Below are 20987 nucleotides of genomic sequence, written 5' to 3' on the forward strand. Positions count from 1 at the left end.
CATATATTCTTAATACCTTCCACAGAGCATCTCTATCAACTCTATCATATGCCTTCTCCAGATCCATAAATGCTACATACAAATCCATTTGCGTTTCTAAGTACTTCTCGCATACATTCTTCAAAGCAAACACCTGATCCACACATCCTCTACCACTTCTGAAACCACACTGCTCTTCCCCAATCTGATGCTCTGTACATGCCTTCACCCTCTCAATCAATACCCTCCCATATAATTTACCAGGAATACTCAACAAACTTATACCTCTGAAATTTGAGCACTCACTCTTATCCCCTTTGCCTTTGTACAATGGCACTGTGCACGCATTCCGCCAAACCTCAGGCACCTCACCATGAGTCATACATACATTAAATAACCTTACCAACCAGTCAATAATACAGTCACCCCCTTTTTTAATAAATTCCACTGCAATACCATCCAAACCCGCTGCCTTGCCGGCTTTCATCTTCCGCAAAGCTTTTACTACCTCTTCTCGGTTTACCAAATCATTTTCCCTAACCCTCTCACTTTGCACACCACCTCGACCAAAACACCCTATATCTGCCACTCTATCATCAAACACATTCAACAAACCTTCAAAATACTCACTCCATCTCCTTCTCACATCACCACTACTTGTTATCATCTCCCCATTAGCGCCCTTCACTGAAGTTCCCATTTGCTCCCTTGTCTTACGCACTTTATTTACCTCCTTCCAAAACATCTTTTTATTCTCCCTAAAATTTAATGATACTCTCTCACCCCAACTCTCATTTGCCCTCTTTTTCACCTCTTGCACCTTTCTCTTGACCTCCTGTCTCTTTCTTTTATACATCTCCCACTCAATTGCATTTTTTCCCTGCAAAAATCGTCCAAATGCCTCCCTCTTCTCTTTCACTAATACTCTTACTTCTTCATCCCACCACTCACTACCCTTTCTAATCAACCCACCTCCCACTCTTCTCATGCCACAATCATCTTTTGCGCAATCCATCACTGATTCCCTAAATACATCCCATTCCTCCCCCACTCCCCTTACTTCCATTGTTCTCACCTTTTTCCATTCTGTACTCAGTCTCTCCTGGTACTTCCTCACACAAGTCTCCTTCCCAAGCTCACTTACTCTCACCGCCCTCTTCACCCCAACATTCACTCTTCTTTTCTGAAAACCCATACAAATCTTCACCTTAGCCTCCACAAGATAATGATCAGACATCCCTCCAGTTGCACCTCTCAGCACATTAACATCCAAAAGTCTCTCTTTCGCGCGCCTGTCAATTAACACGTAATCCAACAACGCTCTCTGGCCATCTCTCCTACTTACATACGTATGCTTATGTATATCTCGCTTTTTAAACCAGGTATTCCCAATCACCAGTCCTTTTTCACCACATAAATCTACAAGCTCTTCACCATATATATATATATATATATATATATATATATATCAATTTATTTTACTTTGTCGCTGTCTACCGCGTTAGCGAGGTAGCGCGAGGAAACAGACGAAAGAATGGCCCAACCCACCTACATACACATGTATATACATACACGTCCACACACGCAAATATACATACCTATACATCTCAACGTATACATATATATACACACACAAACATATATATACATGTACATAATTCATACTGTCTGCCTTTATTCATTCCCATCGCCACCTCGCCATACATGAAATAACAACCCCCTCCCCCGCATGTGCGCAAGGTAGCGCTAGGAAAAGACAACAAAGGCCACATTCGTTCACACTCAGTCTCTAGCTGTCATGTAATAATGCACCGAAACCACAGCTCCCTTTCCACATCCAGGCCTAACACAACTTTCCATGGTTTATCCCAGACGCTTCACATGCCCTGGTTCAATCCATTCACGGCACGTCGACCCCGGTATACCACATCGTTCCAATTCACTCTATTCCTTGCACGCCTTTCACCCTCCTGCATGTTCAGGCCCCGATCACTCAAAATCTTTTTCACCCCATCTTTCCACCTCCAATTTGGTCTCCCACTTCTCCTCGTTCCCTCCACCTCCGACACATATATGCTCTTGGTAAATCTTTCCTCACTCATTCTTTCCATGTGACCAAACCATTTCAATACATAATCTTCTGCTCTCTCAACCACACTTTTTTTTATTACCACACATCTCTCTTACCCTTTTATTACTTACTCGATCAAACCACCTCACACCACGTATTGTCCTCAAACATCTCATTTCCAGCACATCTTCTCTCCTCCGAACAACTCTATATATAACCCACGCCTCCCAACCATATAACATTGTTGGAACCACAATTCCTTCAAACATACCCATTTTTGCTTTCCGAGATAATATTCTCGACCTCCAAAACATTCTTCAACGCCCCCAGAACTTTCGCCCCATCCCCCACCCTATGATTCACTTCCACTTCCATGATTCCATCCGCTGCCAAATCTACTCCCAGATATCTAAAACACTTCACTTCCTCCAGTTTTTCTGCATTCAAACTTACCTCCCAATTGACTTGTCCCTCAACCCTATTCTACCTAATAACCTTGCTCTTATTCACATTTACTCTCAGCTTTCTTCTTTCACACATTTTACCAAACTCAGCCAACAGCGCTGTATCATCAGCGAACAACTGACTCGCTTCCCAAGCTCTCTCATCCACAACAGACTGCATACTTGCCCCTCTTTCCAAAACTCTTGCATTCACCTCCCTAACAAACCCATCCATAAAGAAATAAAACAACCATGGGGACATCACACACCCCTGCCGCAAACTAACATTCACTGAGAGCCAATGACTTTCCTCTCTTCCTACACGTACACATACCTTACATCCTCGATAAAAACTTTTCACTGCTTCTAACGACTTGCCTCCCACACCATATATTCTTAATACCTTCCACAGAGCATCTCTAGCAACTCTTATCATATGCCTTCTCCAGATCCATAAATGCTACATACAAATCCATTTGCTTTTCTAGGTATTTCTCAAACACCCTTCAAAGCAAACACCTGATCCACACATCCTCCACAACTTCTGAAACCACACTGCTCTTCCCCAATCTGATGCTCTGTACATGCTTTCACCCTATCAATCAATACCCTCCCATATAATTTCCCAGGAATACTCAACATACTTATACCTCTGTAATTGAGCACTCGCTTTTATCCCCTTTGCCTTTGTACAATGGCACTATGCAAGCATTCCGCCAATCCTCTGGCACCTCACCAGGAGTCATACATACATCAAATAACCTTACCATCCAGTCAACAATGCAGTCACCCCATCTTTTAATAGATTCCTCTGCGATACCATCCAAACCCGCTGCCTTGCCGGCTTTCATCTTCCGCAAAGCTTTTACTACCTCTTCTCTGTTTACCAAACCATTCTCCCTGACCCTCTCACTTTGCACACCACCTCGACTAAAACATCCTATATATGCCACTCTATCCTCAAACACATTCAACAAACCTTCAAAATATTCACTCCATCTCCTTCTCACATCACCACTACTTGTTATCACCTCCCCATTAGCCCCCTTCACTGAAGTTCACATTTGCTTCCTTGTCTTACGCACTTTATTTACCTCCTTCCAAAACATCTTTTTATTCTCCCTAAAATTTAATGATACTCTCTCACCCCAACTCTCACTTGCCCTCTTTTTCACCTCTTGCACCTTTCTCTTGACCTCCTGCCTCTTTCTTTTATACATCTCCCACTCATTTGCATTATTTCCCTGCAAAAATCGTCCAAATGCCTCTCTCTTCTCTTTCACTAATAATCTTACTTCTTCATCCCACCACTCACTACCCTTTCTAAACTGCCCTCCTCCCACGCTTCTCATGCCACAAGCATCTCTTGTGCAAGCCATCACTGCTTCCCTATTTACATCCCAATTCTCCCCCCACTCACCTTACGTCCTTTGTTCTCACCTTTTTTCCATTCTGTACCCAGTCTCTCCTGGTACTTCCTCACATAAGTCTTGTTCCCAAGTTCACTTACTCTCACCACTCTCTTCACCCCAATATTCTCTCTTCTTTTCTGAAAGCCTCTATAAATCTTCACCTTCGCGTCCACAAGTTAATGATCAGACATCCCTCCAGTTGCACCCCTCAGCACATTAACATCCAAAAGTCTCTCTTTCACTCTCCTATCAATTAACACGTAATCCAATAACGCTCTCTGGCCATCTCACCTACTTACATACGTATACTTATATATATCTCTCTTTTTAAACCAGGTATTCCCAATCACCAGTCCTTTTTCAACACATAAATCTACAAGCTCTTCACCATTTCCATTTACAACACTGAACACCCCAAGTGCTCCAATTATTCCATCAACTGCCACATTACTCACCTTTGCATTCAAATCACCCATCACTATAACCCGGTCTCGTGCATCAAAACCACTAACACACGCACTCAGCTGCTCCCAAAACACTTGCCCCTCATGATCTTTCCTCTCATGCCCCGGTGCATATGCACTCGTAATCACCCATCTCTCTCCATCAACTTTCAGTTTTACCCATATCTATCTAGAGTTTACTTTCTTACACTCTATCACATACTCCCACCACTCCTGTTTCAGGAGTAGTGCTACTCCTTCCCTTGCTCTTGTCCTTTCACTAACCCCTGACTTTACTCCCAAGACATTCCCAAACCACTCTTCCCCTTTACCCCTGAGCTTCGTTTCACTCAGAGCCAAAACATCCAGGTTCCCTTTCTCAAACATTCTGCCTATCTCTCCTTTTTTCTCATCTTGATTACATCCACACACATTTAGACACCCCAATCTGAGCCTTCGAGGAGGATGAGCACTCCCCGCCTGACTCCTTCTTCTGTTTCCCCTTTTAGAAAGTTAAGATACAAGGATTTTAACGAGGAGGGGAGGGTTTCCAGCCCCTCTCTCCTGTCCCCCTTAGTCGCCTCCTACGACACGTGAAGAATGCGTGGGAAGTATTCTTTCTCCCCTATCCCCAGGGATAGGGATATATATACATTATATATATATATATATATATATATATATATATATATATATATATATATATATATATATATATATATAACATACAAACCTCGAACAGCCAGGATCGAACCCGAGACCCCTGTGCAAGAGGCAGGCATGCTAACCGCTAGGCTATGGGACTTACAATTGCACCATTTCCATTTACAACACTGAACACCCATAGCCTAGCGGTTAGCATGCCTGCCTCTTGCACAGGGGTCTCGGGTTCGATCCTGGCTGTTGGAGGTTTCTATGTTCTACGAAGGTGCGCGTTCATATGCACTTTATTCGTATATATATATATATATAATATATATATATATATATATATATATATATATATATATATATTCGATTGGTGAGAGCAAGTGAGCATGGGGAGGAGATTTGTGTGAGGATGTACCAGGAAAGATTGAGTGCAGAATGAAAAAAGGTGAGAGCAAATGACGTAAGGTGAGTAGGGGAGCAATGGGATGTATCTAGGGAAGCAGTGATAGCTTGCGTAAAAGATGCATGTGGCATGAGAAAGGTGCGAGGTGGGCAGATTAGAAAGAGTAGTGATTGATGGAATGAAGAAGTAAGATTGTTAGTGAAAGAGAAGAGAGAGACGTTTGGACGAGTTTTCCAGGGAAGTAGTGTGAATGACTGGGAGATATATAAAGAAAGAGGCAGGAGGTCAAGAGAAAGGTGCAAGAGGTGAAAAAGAGAGTAAATGAGAGTTGGGGTTAGAGAGCATCATGGGAGAATGAAAAGATGTTTTGGAAGGAGGTAAGTAAAGTGCGTAAGACAAGAGAACAAATGGGAACATCGGTGAAGGAGGCTAATGGGGAGGTAATAACAAGTAGTGGTAATGTCAGAAGGAGGTGGAATAAGTATTTTGAAAGTTTGTTGAATGTGTTGGACGATAGAGTGGAAGATATAGGGTGTTTTGGTCGAGGTGGTAAGCGAAGTGAGAGGGTCAGGGAGAACGGTTTGGTGAACAAAGGTAGTGCGAAGGATGAAAACCAGCAAGGCGGCGAGTTTGGATGATATTGCACTGGAGTTTATTAAAAAAGGGGTGACTGTGTTGTCAACCGGTTGGTAAGGATATTCAATATATGTATGGTTCATGGTGAAGTGATTGAGGATTGGCGAAATGCATGCATGGTGCCATTGTACAAAGGCAAAGGAGATAAAGGTGAGTGTTCAAATTACATAGGTACAAGTTTGTTGAGTATTCCTGGGAAATTAAATGGGAGGGTATTGATTGAGAGGGTAAAGGCATGTACGGAGCATCAGATTGGGGAAGAGCAATGTGGTTTCAGAAGTGGTAGAGGATGTGTGGATCAGGTGTTTGCTTTGAAGAATGTATGTGAGAAATACTTAGGAAAACAAGATAAGAGCAAGGTTACTAAGTTCAGTAGGGTTGAGGAACAAGTTAATTGGGAGGTAAGTTTGAATGGAAAAAATCTGGAGGAAGTAAAGTGTTTTAGATATCTGGGAGTGGATTTAGCAGCGGATGGGACCATGGAAGCGGAAGTGAGTCACAGGGTTGGGGAAGGGGCGTAGGTTCTAGGAGCTCTGAAGAATGTGTGGAAGGCGAGAACGTTATCTCGGAAGGCAAAAATGGGTATGTTTGAAGGAATAGTGGTTCCAGCAATGTTATATGGTTGCGAGGCATGAGCTATAGATAGGGTTGTGCGAAGAGTGTGGATATGTTGGAAATGAAATGTTTGAGGACAATATGTGGTGTGAGGTAGTTTGATCGAGTAAGTAATGAAAGGGTACGAGAGATGTGTGGTAATAAAAAGAGTGTGGTTGAGGGAGCAGAAGAGGGTGTATTGAAATGGTTTGGTCACATAGAGGGAATGAGTGAGGAAAGATTGACAAAGAGGATATATGTGTCAGAGGTGGAGGGAACGAGAAGTGGGAGATCAAATTGGAGGTGGAATGATGAAATGAAACAGATTTTAAGCAATCAGGGCCTGAACATACAGAAGGGTGAAAAATGTTCGAGTAATAGAGTGAATTGGAACGATGTTGTATACCGGAGTCGACGTGCTGTCAGTGGATAGAACCAGGGCATGTGAAGAGTCTGGGGGAAAGCATGGAAAGTTTTGTGAGGCCGGGATATGGAAAGGGTGCTGTGGTTTCGGTGCATTACACATGACAGCTAGAAACTAAGTGTGAACGAATGTGGTGGCATTTGCTGTCTTTTCCTAGAGGTACCTCGCGCGCGCTTGGGGGTGGGTGCTGTTTTTCTTTTGTGGCGGGGTGGCGACGGGAATGGATAAAGGCAGCAAGTATGAATTTGTACATATGTATATATGTATATGTCTATATATATATATATATATATATATATATATATATATATATATATATATATATATATATATATATATATATATATATGTTTTAATACTATTCGCCATTTCCCGCATTAGCGAGGTAGCATTTAGAACAGAGGACTGGGCCTTTGAGAGAATATATATATATATATATATATATATATATATATATATATATATATATATATATATATATATATATATATATGGATGTGCTGGAAATGAGACGTTTGAGGACAATGTGTGGTGTGAGGTGGTTTGATCGAGTAAGTAACGTAACGGTAAGAGAGATGTGTGGAAATAAAAAGAGCGTGGTTGAGAGAGCAGAAGAGGGTGTTTTGAAATGGTTTGGGCACATGGAGAGAATGAGTGGGGAAAGATTGACCAAGAGGATATATGTGTCGGAGGTGGAGGGAACGAGGAGAAGTGGGAGACCAAATTGGAGGTGGAAAGATGGAGTGAAAAAGATTTTGTGTGATCGGGGCCTGAACATGCAGGAGGGTGAAAGGAGGGCAAGGAATAGAGTGAATTGGATCGATGTGGTATACCGGGGTTGACGTGCTGTCAGTGGATTGAATCAGGGCATGTGAAGCGTCTGGGGTAAACCATGGAAAGCTGTGTAGGTATGTATATATGCGTGTGTGGACGTATGTATATACATGTGTATGGGGGTGGGTTGGGCCATTTCTTTCGTCTGTTTCCTTGCGCTACCTCGCAAACGCGGGAGACAGCGACAAAGCAAAAAAAAAAAAAAAAAAAAAAAAAAATATATATATATATATATATATATATATATATATATATATATATATATATATATATATATTAGATCGATTCGGGGTAAGATTGATGAGATGGAGCTCCTTATAGGGTTGAAGGAGAAACATAGTAGGACAGTGGAGTGTTTATGGATAGGGTGTTTAGAGAAGTAAATGCAAGAGTTTTGGAGAGAGGGGCGAATAGCAGTCTGCTGGGGATGAGAGGACCTGGAAAGCCAGTCAACTGTTCTTCGGCGATGATACAGCACTGGTGGCTGATTCGAGTGAGAAACTGCAGGAGTTGCTGACTGAGTGTGGAAAAGTGTTTGAAAGAAGAAAGATAAGAGTAAATGTGAATAAGAGCAAGATTTTTAGATTCAGCAGGGTTGGGGGACAAGTTAGTTGGGAGGTGAGTTTGAATGGAGAAAAAGTGGAAGAAATTAAGTGTTTTAGATTTCTGGGAGTGAACTTGGCAGCGAATGGAACCATGGAAGCGTAAGTGAGTCATAGGATGGGGGAAGAGATGTATGTTCTGGGGGCGATGAAGAATGTGTGAAAAGAGAAAATGTTATCTCGGAGAGCAAAATGGGTATGTTTGAAAGAATAGTAATTCTAACAATATCTTATGGCTGTGCGGCATGGGCTATAGATTGGGTTGTACAGAGGAGGGTGGATGTGTTGGAAATGAAATATTTTTGTGATGTGGTTTGATCGAGTAAGTCATGAAAGGGTAAGAGAGATGTGTGGTAACAAAAAGAGTGTGGTTGAGAGAGAAGAAGAGGGTGTGTTGAAATGGTTTGGACAAATGGAACGAATGAGTGAGGAAAGATTGACCAAGAGGATATATGTGTCAGAGGTAGAGGGAACAAGCAGAAGCGGGAGACCAAATTGGTGGTGGAAGGATGGAGTGAAAAAGATTCTGAGTTATCGGGGCCTGAACATACAGGAGGGTGATAGGCGTGCAAGGAATAGAGTGAATTGGAACGATGTGGTATACCGGGGACGACGTGCTGTCAATGGACTAAACTATGGCGTGTGAAACGTCATCACGGAAAGTTTCTGTGAGGCTTTTATGTGGAAAGGGAGCTGTGGTTTCGGTGCATTACACATGTGTGTGTGTGTGTGTGTGTGTGTGTGTGTGTATGAGTGGATGGGTCGTTCTTCATCTGTTTCCTGGCTCTACCTGGCTGACACGGGTAACAGCGATCAAGCATAATATATATATATAAATATATATATATATATATATATATATATATATATATATATATATATATATATATATATATATATATATATATATATATATATTTTTTTTTTTTTTTTTTTTTTTTTTTTTTTTGCTTTGTCGCTGTCTCCCGCGTTTGCGAGGTAGCGCAAGGAAACAGACGAAAGAAATGGCCCAACCCACCCCCATACACATGTATATACATACGTCCACACACGCAAATATACATACCTACACAGCTTTCCATGGTTTACCCCAGACGCTTCACATGCCTTGATTCAATCCACTGACAGCACGTCAACCCAGGTATACCACATCGCTCCAATTCACTCTATTCCTTGCCCTCCTTTCACCCTCCTGCATGGTCATATATATATACATATATATATATATATATATATATATATATATATATATATATATATATATATATATATATATATATAAATGAAGGTTATATCGCAGTTCATTATGAGTTTATACGATCCTATTTAACATGTAATTTTTCTATACATGTGGCACGACATGTTTCGTGGAGACAATCCACATCATCAGGTTCCAGTACTTAACAAAGTTATTCAGAATTCCCGCCGTCCAACACCAACCCTTATAGACCGAGCCCTGTGCTTTGTCTGGCCATAACCGTTGTAGAGTCACATGGCCGGGTCACGCGGCCGGGGCTGACCTGGGTAGCTGGGTGTGTCAAACAACTTTTTTTTCATGTTTTCGTGTTCTGCCAATTCTCTCATAATGACTTGGGATTTAAATAACTTTATCTACTGGCACCTGATGAGGTGGATTGTCTGCACGAAACATGCAGTGCCACATGTATAGAAAAATTACATGTTAAATAAGATTGTATGAACTGCTACTGAAACGCGATTTCACCTTCATATATATATATATATATATATATATATATATATTGGTAAGGATCGTGTTTCATTTTCCCCGTGGACTCATAGGAATATATATATATATATATATATATATATATATATATATATATATATATATATATATATATATATATATATATATATAAATTGTATGAACTCCTACTGAAGTGCGACTTCATACTATCATCACGGACAAGCGTGATCATCATATCCACACACACACACACACACACACACACACACACACAGGGAACCAGCTCTTTTAGTTACTGGGAATAAAGCACGTAGTTTCGACTGGCGGACCGACCGTAGCGATATAGTAGATATGACACACACAACACGGTAGGTACATTACCTCTGCTTGCCGGGTGGCGTCCGTCAGGTTGGTGTAGTACTCCCACGCGGCCAGGGAATACTTGTTGCATTTCAGAGAGGACAGCTCATTCAGGCTTTTGAGAAAGCCGGTCGCTGGGCCCTCTAGATAGGTGTTCAGTGCGATGCCGCCTGGTGAAAAAACGTTATATAAGCACACTACACTGGTCCTTGTTGACAAGAGGGTGGCATGGGGGAAGCGCCACAACGCCGTCTGGTGGCAGAAGAGAGAAAAAGGACACCAGAACGGCACCTGGTGACAGAATGCCTGAGGGCAAACTTATATAACTACCTACCGTCTGGTATCAAATAGCAGTCGTACCATATATATATATATATATATATATATATATATATATATATATATATATATATATATATATATATATATATATATATATATTAACCCCCTGAAGTCATTGGTACGATCCTTCAGGCCTGTGAACCAAGCCTTCGGGCTCAGGTCCAAAGACTCAGCCGTCAAGAGTCGTACGATGACCCCGTGGAGTTGAGCCCACTACGGTTTTCTATGGTTCTGTTGATGTCTCGTGGAAGAAAGAAAAACTCGCTTGGAGGAGATTCGAAACAGAGGATCACAGATGTCATTTAGGGAAGTCATTGACAGGCCGCTGACATCAACAGATCTTCTACAACAGCCGTAGTACAAGCTTGGAATCTCTACTTAAGCTTAGATTTATATCCATCGGTAAAATCTCATCTTATCTTTGTTACGAATGACAGTCGTGAGTGGGTATCTTGGAGCTCAGCAGAGCAAGAGAAGGGAGGATGTATCCACGAAGCAAGGTTCGATAAAGAGGTTCAATGTATCATGAATATGAAACCTTTCAGGACGACGGTGGGATCATCGAACATAACCACACCAACACTGAGCACACGAGTCGGACCCCTTGGGTAATATGGCCAGTCCTTGACCTGTTGTATTGCTGTACTACGAAGGGGTCTTACACTGGTGCTCGGTGGTGACCACCAGTGGCCTGAGGGTAGAGTGTGGGTAATAAGATTTTCTGCTGTTGATTATTTGACTCGTTTATTTCGAACTGTTTGTATCCAGTTTCAGCTTTTCGTTGACGTGTAGCGTCTGTTCGAATCAGTTCTACGTCTCATCCCAACCTCAACCAGTCGACCCGTCCAGTTTTCCCATGGCCGAGCCCGACCACAATTCGTCCCGGGCTGGAATTCCAGTATTCTGTTCATGTCACAGGTGACAAGGTCGTTCACCCTCGACAAGTTTAATTATAGTTACATTATTGCCCTCGTACCCACTGGTGATGCAAGCCATAAAATCCAAAATCATACTAAAAAGAAGGAAAAGATATCTGGAGATTAAACACGAAGGTACTAACGCTAAAACGTTAACTGGAAGAACAGAAAACACGTCACAGACGTTAATATGAAAGTAATAGCAATGACGTATGAATTGTCCTCCACGGCTCTATCCCTCTGGTGGAATGTGTTGGCAGGACGGTGGTGAACTTGAGCATTTGTGGGTCGCTGACCTCTCATGGCCCACGCCGGACTCGACCGTACTCAGAACTGCATGAGAAATATTTCCTAGTTCGTAGTATATATTTATTCATTTATCATACTTAGTCGCTGTCTCCCGCGTTAGCGAGGTAGCGCAAGGAAACAGACGAAAGAATAGCCCAACCCACCCACATACACATGTATATACATAAATTCCCACACACGCACATATACATAACTATACATTTCAACGCATATATACATATACATACACAGACATATACACATGTACATGTCCATACTTGCTGCCTTCATAGATTCCCATCGCCACCTCGCCACACATGAAATGGCTCGTGCGTGAGGTACCGCTACGAAAAGACAACAAAGGCCACATTCGTTCACACCCAGTCTCTAGCTGTCATATATAATGCACCAAAATCACAGCTCCCTTTCCACATCCAGGCCCCACAAAACTTTACATGGTTTACACAAGGCGCTTCACATGCCCTGGTTCAATCCATTGACAGCACGTCGACTCCAGTATAACACATCGTTCCAATTCACTCTATTCCTTGCACGCCTTTAACCCTCCTGTATGCTCAGGCCCCGATCACTCAAAATCTTTTCCACTCCATCCTTCCACCTCCAATTTGGTCTCCCACTTCGCCTCGTTCCCTCCACAAAGTATGAAAAAAAAAAAAAAAATATATATATATATATATATATATATATATATATATATATATATATATATATATATATATATATATATATATATATATATATATATCTTCTTGGTCAATCTTTCCTCGCTCATTCTCTCCATCTGACCAAACCATTTCAATACGCCCTCATCTACTCTTTCAACCACACTCTTTACCCCTTCATTACTTAATCGATTAAACCACCTCACACCATACATTATCCTCAAACATTTCATATCGAACACGTCCACCCTCCTCCGCACAACACTACCTATAGCCCACGCCTCGCAATCAGGCAGAATTGTTGGAACCACTATTCCTTCAAACATACCCATTTTTGCTCTCCGAGATAATGTTCTCGCCTTCTACACATTCTTCAGCGCTCCCAGAACCTTCGCCCTCTCCCCCACCCTGTGACTCACTTCCGCTTCCATGGTTCCATCCACTGCCAGATCCACTCCCAGATATCTAAAACACTTCACTTCCAGTTTTTCTCCATTCAAACGTACCTCCCAATTTACATGTCCGTCAATCCTACTGTACCTAATAACCTTGCTCTTATTCACATTTACTCTCAGCTTTCTTCTTTTACACATTTCACCAAACTCAATCACCAACTTCTGCAATTTCTCACCCGAATCAGCCACCAGCACTGTATCATCAGCGAACAACAACTGACTTACTTCCCAAGCCCTCTCATCCACAACAGACTGCATACTTGCCCTTCTCTCCAAAACTCTTGCATACACCTCCTTAACAACCCCATCCATAAACAAATGAAACAACCATGGAGACATCACGCACCCCTGTCGCAAACCGACATTCACTGGGAACCAATAACTTTCCTCTCTTCCTACTCGTACATATGCCTTACATCCTTCATAAAAACTTTTCACTGCTTCTAGCAACTTCCTCCCCCACCATATACTCTTAATACCTTCCAAAAGCATCTCTATCATATGCCTTCTCCAGATCCATAAATGCTACTTACAAATCAATCTGTCTTTCTAAGTATTTCTCACATACATTCTTCAAAGCAAACACCTGATCCACTCATCCTCTACCACTTCAGAAACCACACTGCTCTTCCCCACTATGATGCTCTGTACATGCCTTTACCCTCTCAATCAACTTACCTCCCAGTTTACTTGTCTCTCAACCCTACTAGACCTAATAATCTTGCTCTAATTCACATTTACTCTCAGCATTCTTCTTTCACTCACTTTACCAAACTCAGTCACCAGCTTCTGCAGTTTCTCACCCGAATCAGCCACCAGCGCTGTATCATCAGCGAACAACAACTGACTCATTTCCCAAGCCCTCTCATCCACAACAGACTGCATACTTGCCCCTCTCTCCAAAACTCTTGCATTCTCCTCCCTAACAAGCCCATCCATAAACATATATATATATATATATATATATATATATATATATATATATATATATATATATGTATGTATGTATATATATATATATATATATATATATATATATATATATATATATATATATATATATATATATATATATATATATATATAGTAGTAAAAGCTTTGCGGAAGATGAAAGCCGGCAAAGCAGCAGGTTTGGATGGTATTGCAATGGAATTTATTAAAAAAGGGGGTGACTGTATTATTGACTGGTTGGTAGGTTATTTAATGTATGTATGACTCATGGTGAGGTGCCTGAGGATTAGCGGAATGCGTGCATAGTGCCATTGTACAAAGGCAAAGGGGATAAGAGTGAGTGCTCAAATTACAGAGGTATAAGTTTGTTAAGTATTCCTGGGAAATTATATGGGAGGGTATTGATTGAGAGGGTGAAGGCATGTACAGAGCATCAGATTGGGAAAGAGCAGTGTGGTTTCAGAAGTGGTAGAGGATGTGTGGATCAGGTGTTTGCTTTGAAGAATGTGTGTGAGAAATACTTAGAAAAGCAAATGGATTTGTATGTAGCATTTATGGATCTGGAGAAGGCATATGATAGAGTTGATAGAGATGCTCTGTGGAAGGTATTAAGAATATATGGTGTGGGAGGCAAGTTGTTAGAAGCAGTGAAAAGTTTTTATCGAGGATGTATGGCATGTGTACGTGTAGGAAGAGAGGAAAGTGATTGCTTCTCAGTGAATGTAGGTTTGCGGCAGGGGTGTGTGATGTCTCCATGGTTGTTTAATTTGTTTATGGATGGGTTTGTTAGGGAGGTAAATGCAAGAGTTTTGGAAAGAGGGGCAAGTACGAAGTCTGTTGGGGATGAGAGAGCTTGGGAAGGGAGTCAGTTGTTGTTCGCTGATGATACAGCGCTGGTGGCTGATTCATGTGAGAAACTGCAGAAGCTGGTGACTGAGTTTGGTAAAGTGTGTGAAAGAAGAAAGTTAAGAGTAAATGTGAATAAGAGCAAGCAAGGTTATTAGGTACAGTAGGGTTGAGGGTCAAGTCAATTAGGAGGTAAGTTTGAATGGAGAAAAACTGGAGGAAGTAAAGTGTTTTAGATATCTGGGAGTGGATCTGGCAGCGGATGGAACCATGGAAGCGGAAGTGGATCATAGGGTGGGGGAGGGGGCAAAAATCCTGGGAGCCTTGAAGAATGTGTGGAAGTCGAGAACATTATCTCGGAAAGCAAAAATGGGTATGTTTGAAGGAATAGTGGTTCCAACAATGTTGTATGGTTACGAGGCGTGGGCTATGGATAGAGTTGTGCGCAGGAGGATGGATGTGCTGGAAATGAGATGCTTGAGGACAATGTGTGGTGTGAGGTGGTTTGATCGAGTAAGTAACGTAAGGGTAAGAGAGATGTGTGGAAATAAAAAGAGCGTGGTTGAGAGAGCAGAAGAGGGTGTTTTGAAATGGTTTGGGCACATGGAGAGAATGAGTGAGGAAAGATTGACCAAGAGGATATATGTGTCGGAGGTGGAGGGAACGAGGAGAAGTGGGAGACCAAATTGGAGGTGGAAGGATGGAGTGAAAAAGATTTTGTGTGATCGGGGCCTGAACATGCAGGAGGGTGAAGGGAGGGCAAGGAATAGAGTGAATTGGATCGATGTGGTATACCGGGGTTGACGTGCTGTCAGTGGATTGAATCAGGGCATGTGAAGCGTCTGGGGTAAACCATGGAAAGCTGTGTAGGTATGTATACTTGCGTGTGTGGACGTATGTATATACATGCGTATGGGGGTGGGTTGGGCCATTTCTTTCGTCTGTTTCCTTGCGCTACCTCGCAAACGCGGGAGACAGCGACAAAGCAAAGGAAAAAAAAAAGAAAAAAAAAAAAAAAAATATATATATATATATATATATATATATATATATATATATATATATATATATATATATATATATTCTTTCTTTTCTTTCAAACTATTCGTCATTTCCCGCGTTAGTGAAGTAGCGTTAAGAACAAGGGACTGGGCCTTTTTTAGAATATCCTCACCTGGCCCCCTCTGTTCCTTCTTTTGGAAAAAAAAAAAAAAAGAGAGGGGAGGATTTCCAGCCCCCCGCTCCCTCCCCTTTTAGTCGCCTTCTACGACACGCAGGGAATACGTGGGAAGTATTCTTAATCCCCTATCCCCAGGGATAATATATATATATATATATATATATATATATATATATATATATATATATATATATATATATATATATATATTATCCCTGGGGATAGGGGAGAAAGAATACTTCCCACGTATTCCCTGCGTGTCGTACAAGGCGACAAAAAAAGGAGGGAGCGGGGGACTGGAAATCCTCACCTCTCGTTTTTTTTATCTTTTAATTTTCCAAAAGAAGGAACAGAGAAGGGGGCCAGGTGAGGATATTCCCTCAAAGGCCAAGTATATTCCTATGAATCCACGGAGAAATGAAACACGATAAGTTCCCAAGTGAACTTTCGTTTAATATTCACATCATCAGGGGAGCTACAAGAAAGAAATATAAGTCAGATGATATACAACGAAGAGACGTAGCTAGGACGCCATTTGGTAAACAAGTGATGTTTTTTGTGTTTGGCCAACAAATGAAAATTTACTAACATTTCTCCCCTTACTTAACAAATTAGTACCTTCCATCAAATTTACTGCAGAAAATGACAATAATGCTATGTTACCATACTTAGATTGCATGATCCATAGACAAGGAAACAAGTTTAAGTTTAGTAAATATAGATAACCTATCAATGTATGCTCATATATCCATTATTACTCGTCTCAACATGACATAGTTGAATTATCATTTCAATCTAAGTTACTAAGGGCATTACGTATTTGCAGTCCAGTATGGGTTTGAGAAGATATATTCTATCTGATCCAAGTTAAAGTACCCTAAATCTTTCATTGCTAAATCCCTTAAGTTAGCAAAGAAATCATTTTATTGAGTTGAACCCAAACCTCCCACTGACACCAAGAATCTTTTAGTACTCCCTTTTGATAATAATCTTACTTTACTCCCCATGTTGCTTAGGTCATTTAATGTAAATGTTGTCTACAGCAACAATAATCAACCTGTAGCGAAAAGTCTTCCCTTACTTGTAAAATCTAAGTAAGGGAAGATTCTCACTGAAGGTCTAAGTCAGGCCAAGACCGACGTGGGCCAAGACGGGCAGCAATCGGTCAAGCTCGCCACTTTCTTGCCTGCTGCCCTCAGTTGGCTTTTCTTCTTCCACTTGATGATATAGAACATTGTTCTTCCCTTTACCGTTTTCCTTTTACGCCTTCCCGTATGAGCGGCTCAGTTCTGCGGAGGGAGAGGCAGCGAGACCGGTTCCTGTGAGGGAGGTCAGTGTTGCCAGCTCAGTAGCGGTGAAGGTTTGGTTCGGTCACCTCTGTCCCCAGCTCCACACACCACCCATCCCCAGAGGCCCACACACACACCCAAAAGTTGGCCTCAGGGACGGTAGAAAACGGTACTTCTGGGTTCACAGTATTCTTTCTCATTCTTATCGCTCTTTCGACTAGAATAAATATTCATAACCATTTTTGACTCTCTCTCGTCACATTAAGTAACATTGCACTTGGTCTTTGTTTAGCTTCAAAAAACGTAATGATTGTTTTCAATATATGTATATTCACCTCCCGTGGTGTAAAGGTTCACGTAGCTGGCCGTGAAGCATTCATGTTTCACCCGAGGTCAAACGCACAGTGTCGAATTCTAGTTGCGAAAGTCGATCCACATTTAACCCAGCTGTTCATCCTTCTTTAGGGGTTGGTTGATAAACTGGGAACCCGACTTAGGCTAGCTTGTCTATTCACCTATCTATCTAGTGGCTGATTCGAATAAGAAATGCAGGAGATGGTGACTAAGTTTGGAAAAGTGTGTGAAAGGGGAAAGTTTAGAGTGAATGTGAATAAGAGCGAGGTTATTAGGCTCAGTAGGGTTGACGGATAAGTCATTTGGGATGCAAGTCTGAATGGAGAAAACTTGGAGGAACTGAAGTGTTTTAGATATCTGGGAGTGGATTTAGCAGCGAATGGAACCATGGAAGGGAGTCATAAGATGGTGGAGGGGGCGAAGGTTCTGGGAGCAATGAAGAATGTGTGGAAGAAGAGAACGTTATCTCGGAGAGCAAAAATGGGTAGGATGAAGGAATAGTGGTTCCAACGATGTTGTATGGTTGCGAGGCATGGGCTATAGATCGGGTTGTGCGGAGGAGGGTGGATGTGTTGGAAATGAAATGTTTGAGGACAATATGTGGTGGGAAGTGGTTTAATCGAGTAAGTAATGAAAGGGTATGACAGATGTGTGAAAATAAAAAGTGTGGTTGAGAGAGCAGAAGGTATGTTGAAGTGGTTTGAACATATGGAGAGAATGAGTGAGGTAATATTAACAAAGAGGGTATATGTGTCAGAGGTGGAGGGAACAACGAGAATACCACATCGTTCCAATTCACTCTATTCCTTGCACGCCTTTCACCCTCCTGTATATTCCGGCCCCGATCACTCAGAATCTTTTTCACTCCGTCCTTTCACCTCCAGTTTGGTCTCCCGCTTCTCGTTGTTCCATTTAGCTCTGACACATGTTTCCTTTGTCAATCTTTCCTCACTCATTCTCCCCATATGTCCAAACCATTTCAACACACCCTCTTCTGCTTTCTCAATCACACTCTTTTTCATTGCCACACATCTCTCTTACCCTTTCATTATTTACTCGATCAAACCACCTCACACTACATATCGTCCTTAAACAACATTTCATTTCCAATACATCCACCCTCTTCCGCACAACCCTATCTATACCCAATGCCTCGCATCTATATAACATTGTTGGAACTACTGTTCCTTCAAACATACCATTTTTGCTCTCCGAGATCACCTCTCTTTCCACACATTCATCTCCGCTCCCTAGACCTTCGCCCGTTCCCCTACTATATGACTCACTTCCGCTTCCATGGTTCCATTCGCTGCTAAGTCTACTCCTAGATATCTAAAACACTTCACTTCCTCAAACTTTTCTTCATTCAAACTTGCATCCCAATTAACTTGTCCCGCAACCCTGCTGAACGTAATAACCTTGCTCTTATTCACACTTACTCTCAACTCTCTGCTTTCACACACTTTTCCAAACTAAGTCACCAATTTCTGCAGTTGCTCGCTTGAATCAACTACCAATGCTGTAACATCGGCAAACAAAAATCGCTTGCTTCCCAGGCCCTCTCATCCCTAACAGACTGCATACTCGCCCCTCTCTCCAAAACTCTTGCATTAACCTCCCTAACCACCCCATCCATAAACAAGTTAAACAACCATTGGGACATCACACACCCCTGCCGCAGACCGACCTTCACTGAGAACCAGTCACTCTCTTCTTTTCTACTCGTACACATACCTTACACCTTTCTTCACTGCTTCTAGCAGCTTACCTCCCACGCCATATATTCTAAAGACTTAACGCAAAGCATCTCTATCAATCCTATCATATATATTTTATTTGATCGTTGTTTCCTGCCTTCGCAAGGGAGCACCAGAGATAGAAGATAGACCACATACAGTCACTTCCATTCTCTATCAGTCATATGCAATGCACCGAAAGCACAGTTCCTTAACAACAACCATGCCCTCACAGACTTTTCTATTTTTTTACCCAGAAGCTTCACATTCCCTGGTTTGGTCCAATGACAGCAATTCCATCCCAGTATACCAAATTGTTTCAATCCACACTATACCTTGCACGCCTCTCGACCACCTGCATGTCGAGGCTCTGATCATTCGAAATCTTATCCATTTCATCCTTCCATCCCCAATTTAGTCTCCCTATTCTTTTTCCCTCCACTTCTGACACATGTATCCTCTTTGTCAACCTTTCCTCACTCATTATCTCCATATGTTCAAACCATTTCAGCACACCATCTTCAGCTCTCTCAACCATACTCATTTTACCACATATCTCTCTTATCCTTTAATTACTTAGTCGATCAATGCACTTCACACCACAAAATGTCCTTAGGCGTTTTAATTCCAACACATCCACCCACTTCCGCACAGTCTTAGCTATGGCCCATGCTTCGCATCTATAGAATAAAGTTGAGACCGCTATACATTTGAGAAATAAAAATTTTTGCCCTCCCAGATAAGAATTTCTCTTTCTATGCATTCTTTAGTGCTACCACAGTCTTCGCCCTCAACCTTCCTTTGACTCGCTTGTTCTCCCATAGTTCCATTTGCTGCCATATATGTATACATATATATATATATATATATATATATATATATATATATATATATATATATATATATATTTCTTTCAAACTATTCGCCATTTCCCGCGTTAGCGAGGTAGCGTTAAGAACAGAGGACTGGGCCTTTGAGGGAATATCCTCACCTGGCCCCCTTCTCTGTTCCTTCTTTTGGAAAATTAAAAAGAAAAAAAAACGAGAGGGGAGGATTTCCAGCCCCCCGCTCCCATGTACCGCGGAGGTATATGAATACGAACAAAGTGCATATAGCATTTTACCGAACCTAACTGTACAACTCACTTCTGTTTCCATGGTTCCATCAGCTGCTAAATCCACTCCTAGATATCTAAAACACTTCACTTCCTCCAGTTTTTCTCCATTCAAATTACACCTCCCGGTTGACTTGTACCTCAACCTTACTGAACCTAATAACCTTGCTCTTACATTTACTCTCAGCTTTCTTCTTTCACACATTTTACCAAATTCAGTCACCAGCTTCTACAGTTTTTCAACCGAATCATCCAAGAGCGCTGTATCATCA

At 41.7% G+C, this 20987-nt stretch overlaps 1 protein-coding gene across 1 annotated transcript in view; it reads right to left on the reverse strand.

Moving 5' to 3' along the window:
- Nucleotides 1-20987, reverse strand: part of LOC139754925 (angiotensin-converting enzyme-like) — an 81960-nt gene that overhangs the window by 54288 nt on the left and 6685 nt on the right. The window contains exon 2 of the mRNA XM_071672778.1: nucleotides 10582-10730. Within this exon, the coding sequence (XP_071528879.1) occupies nucleotides 10582-10730 (149 nt within the window). The remainder of the gene's footprint in view (nucleotides 1-10581; nucleotides 10731-20987) is intronic.

Source organism: Panulirus ornatus, chromosome 1 (genome assembly GCF_036320965.1).
Source record: "Panulirus ornatus isolate Po-2019 chromosome 1, ASM3632096v1, whole genome shotgun sequence".
Taxonomy (NCBI): domain Eukaryota; kingdom Metazoa; phylum Arthropoda; class Malacostraca; order Decapoda; family Palinuridae; genus Panulirus; species Panulirus ornatus.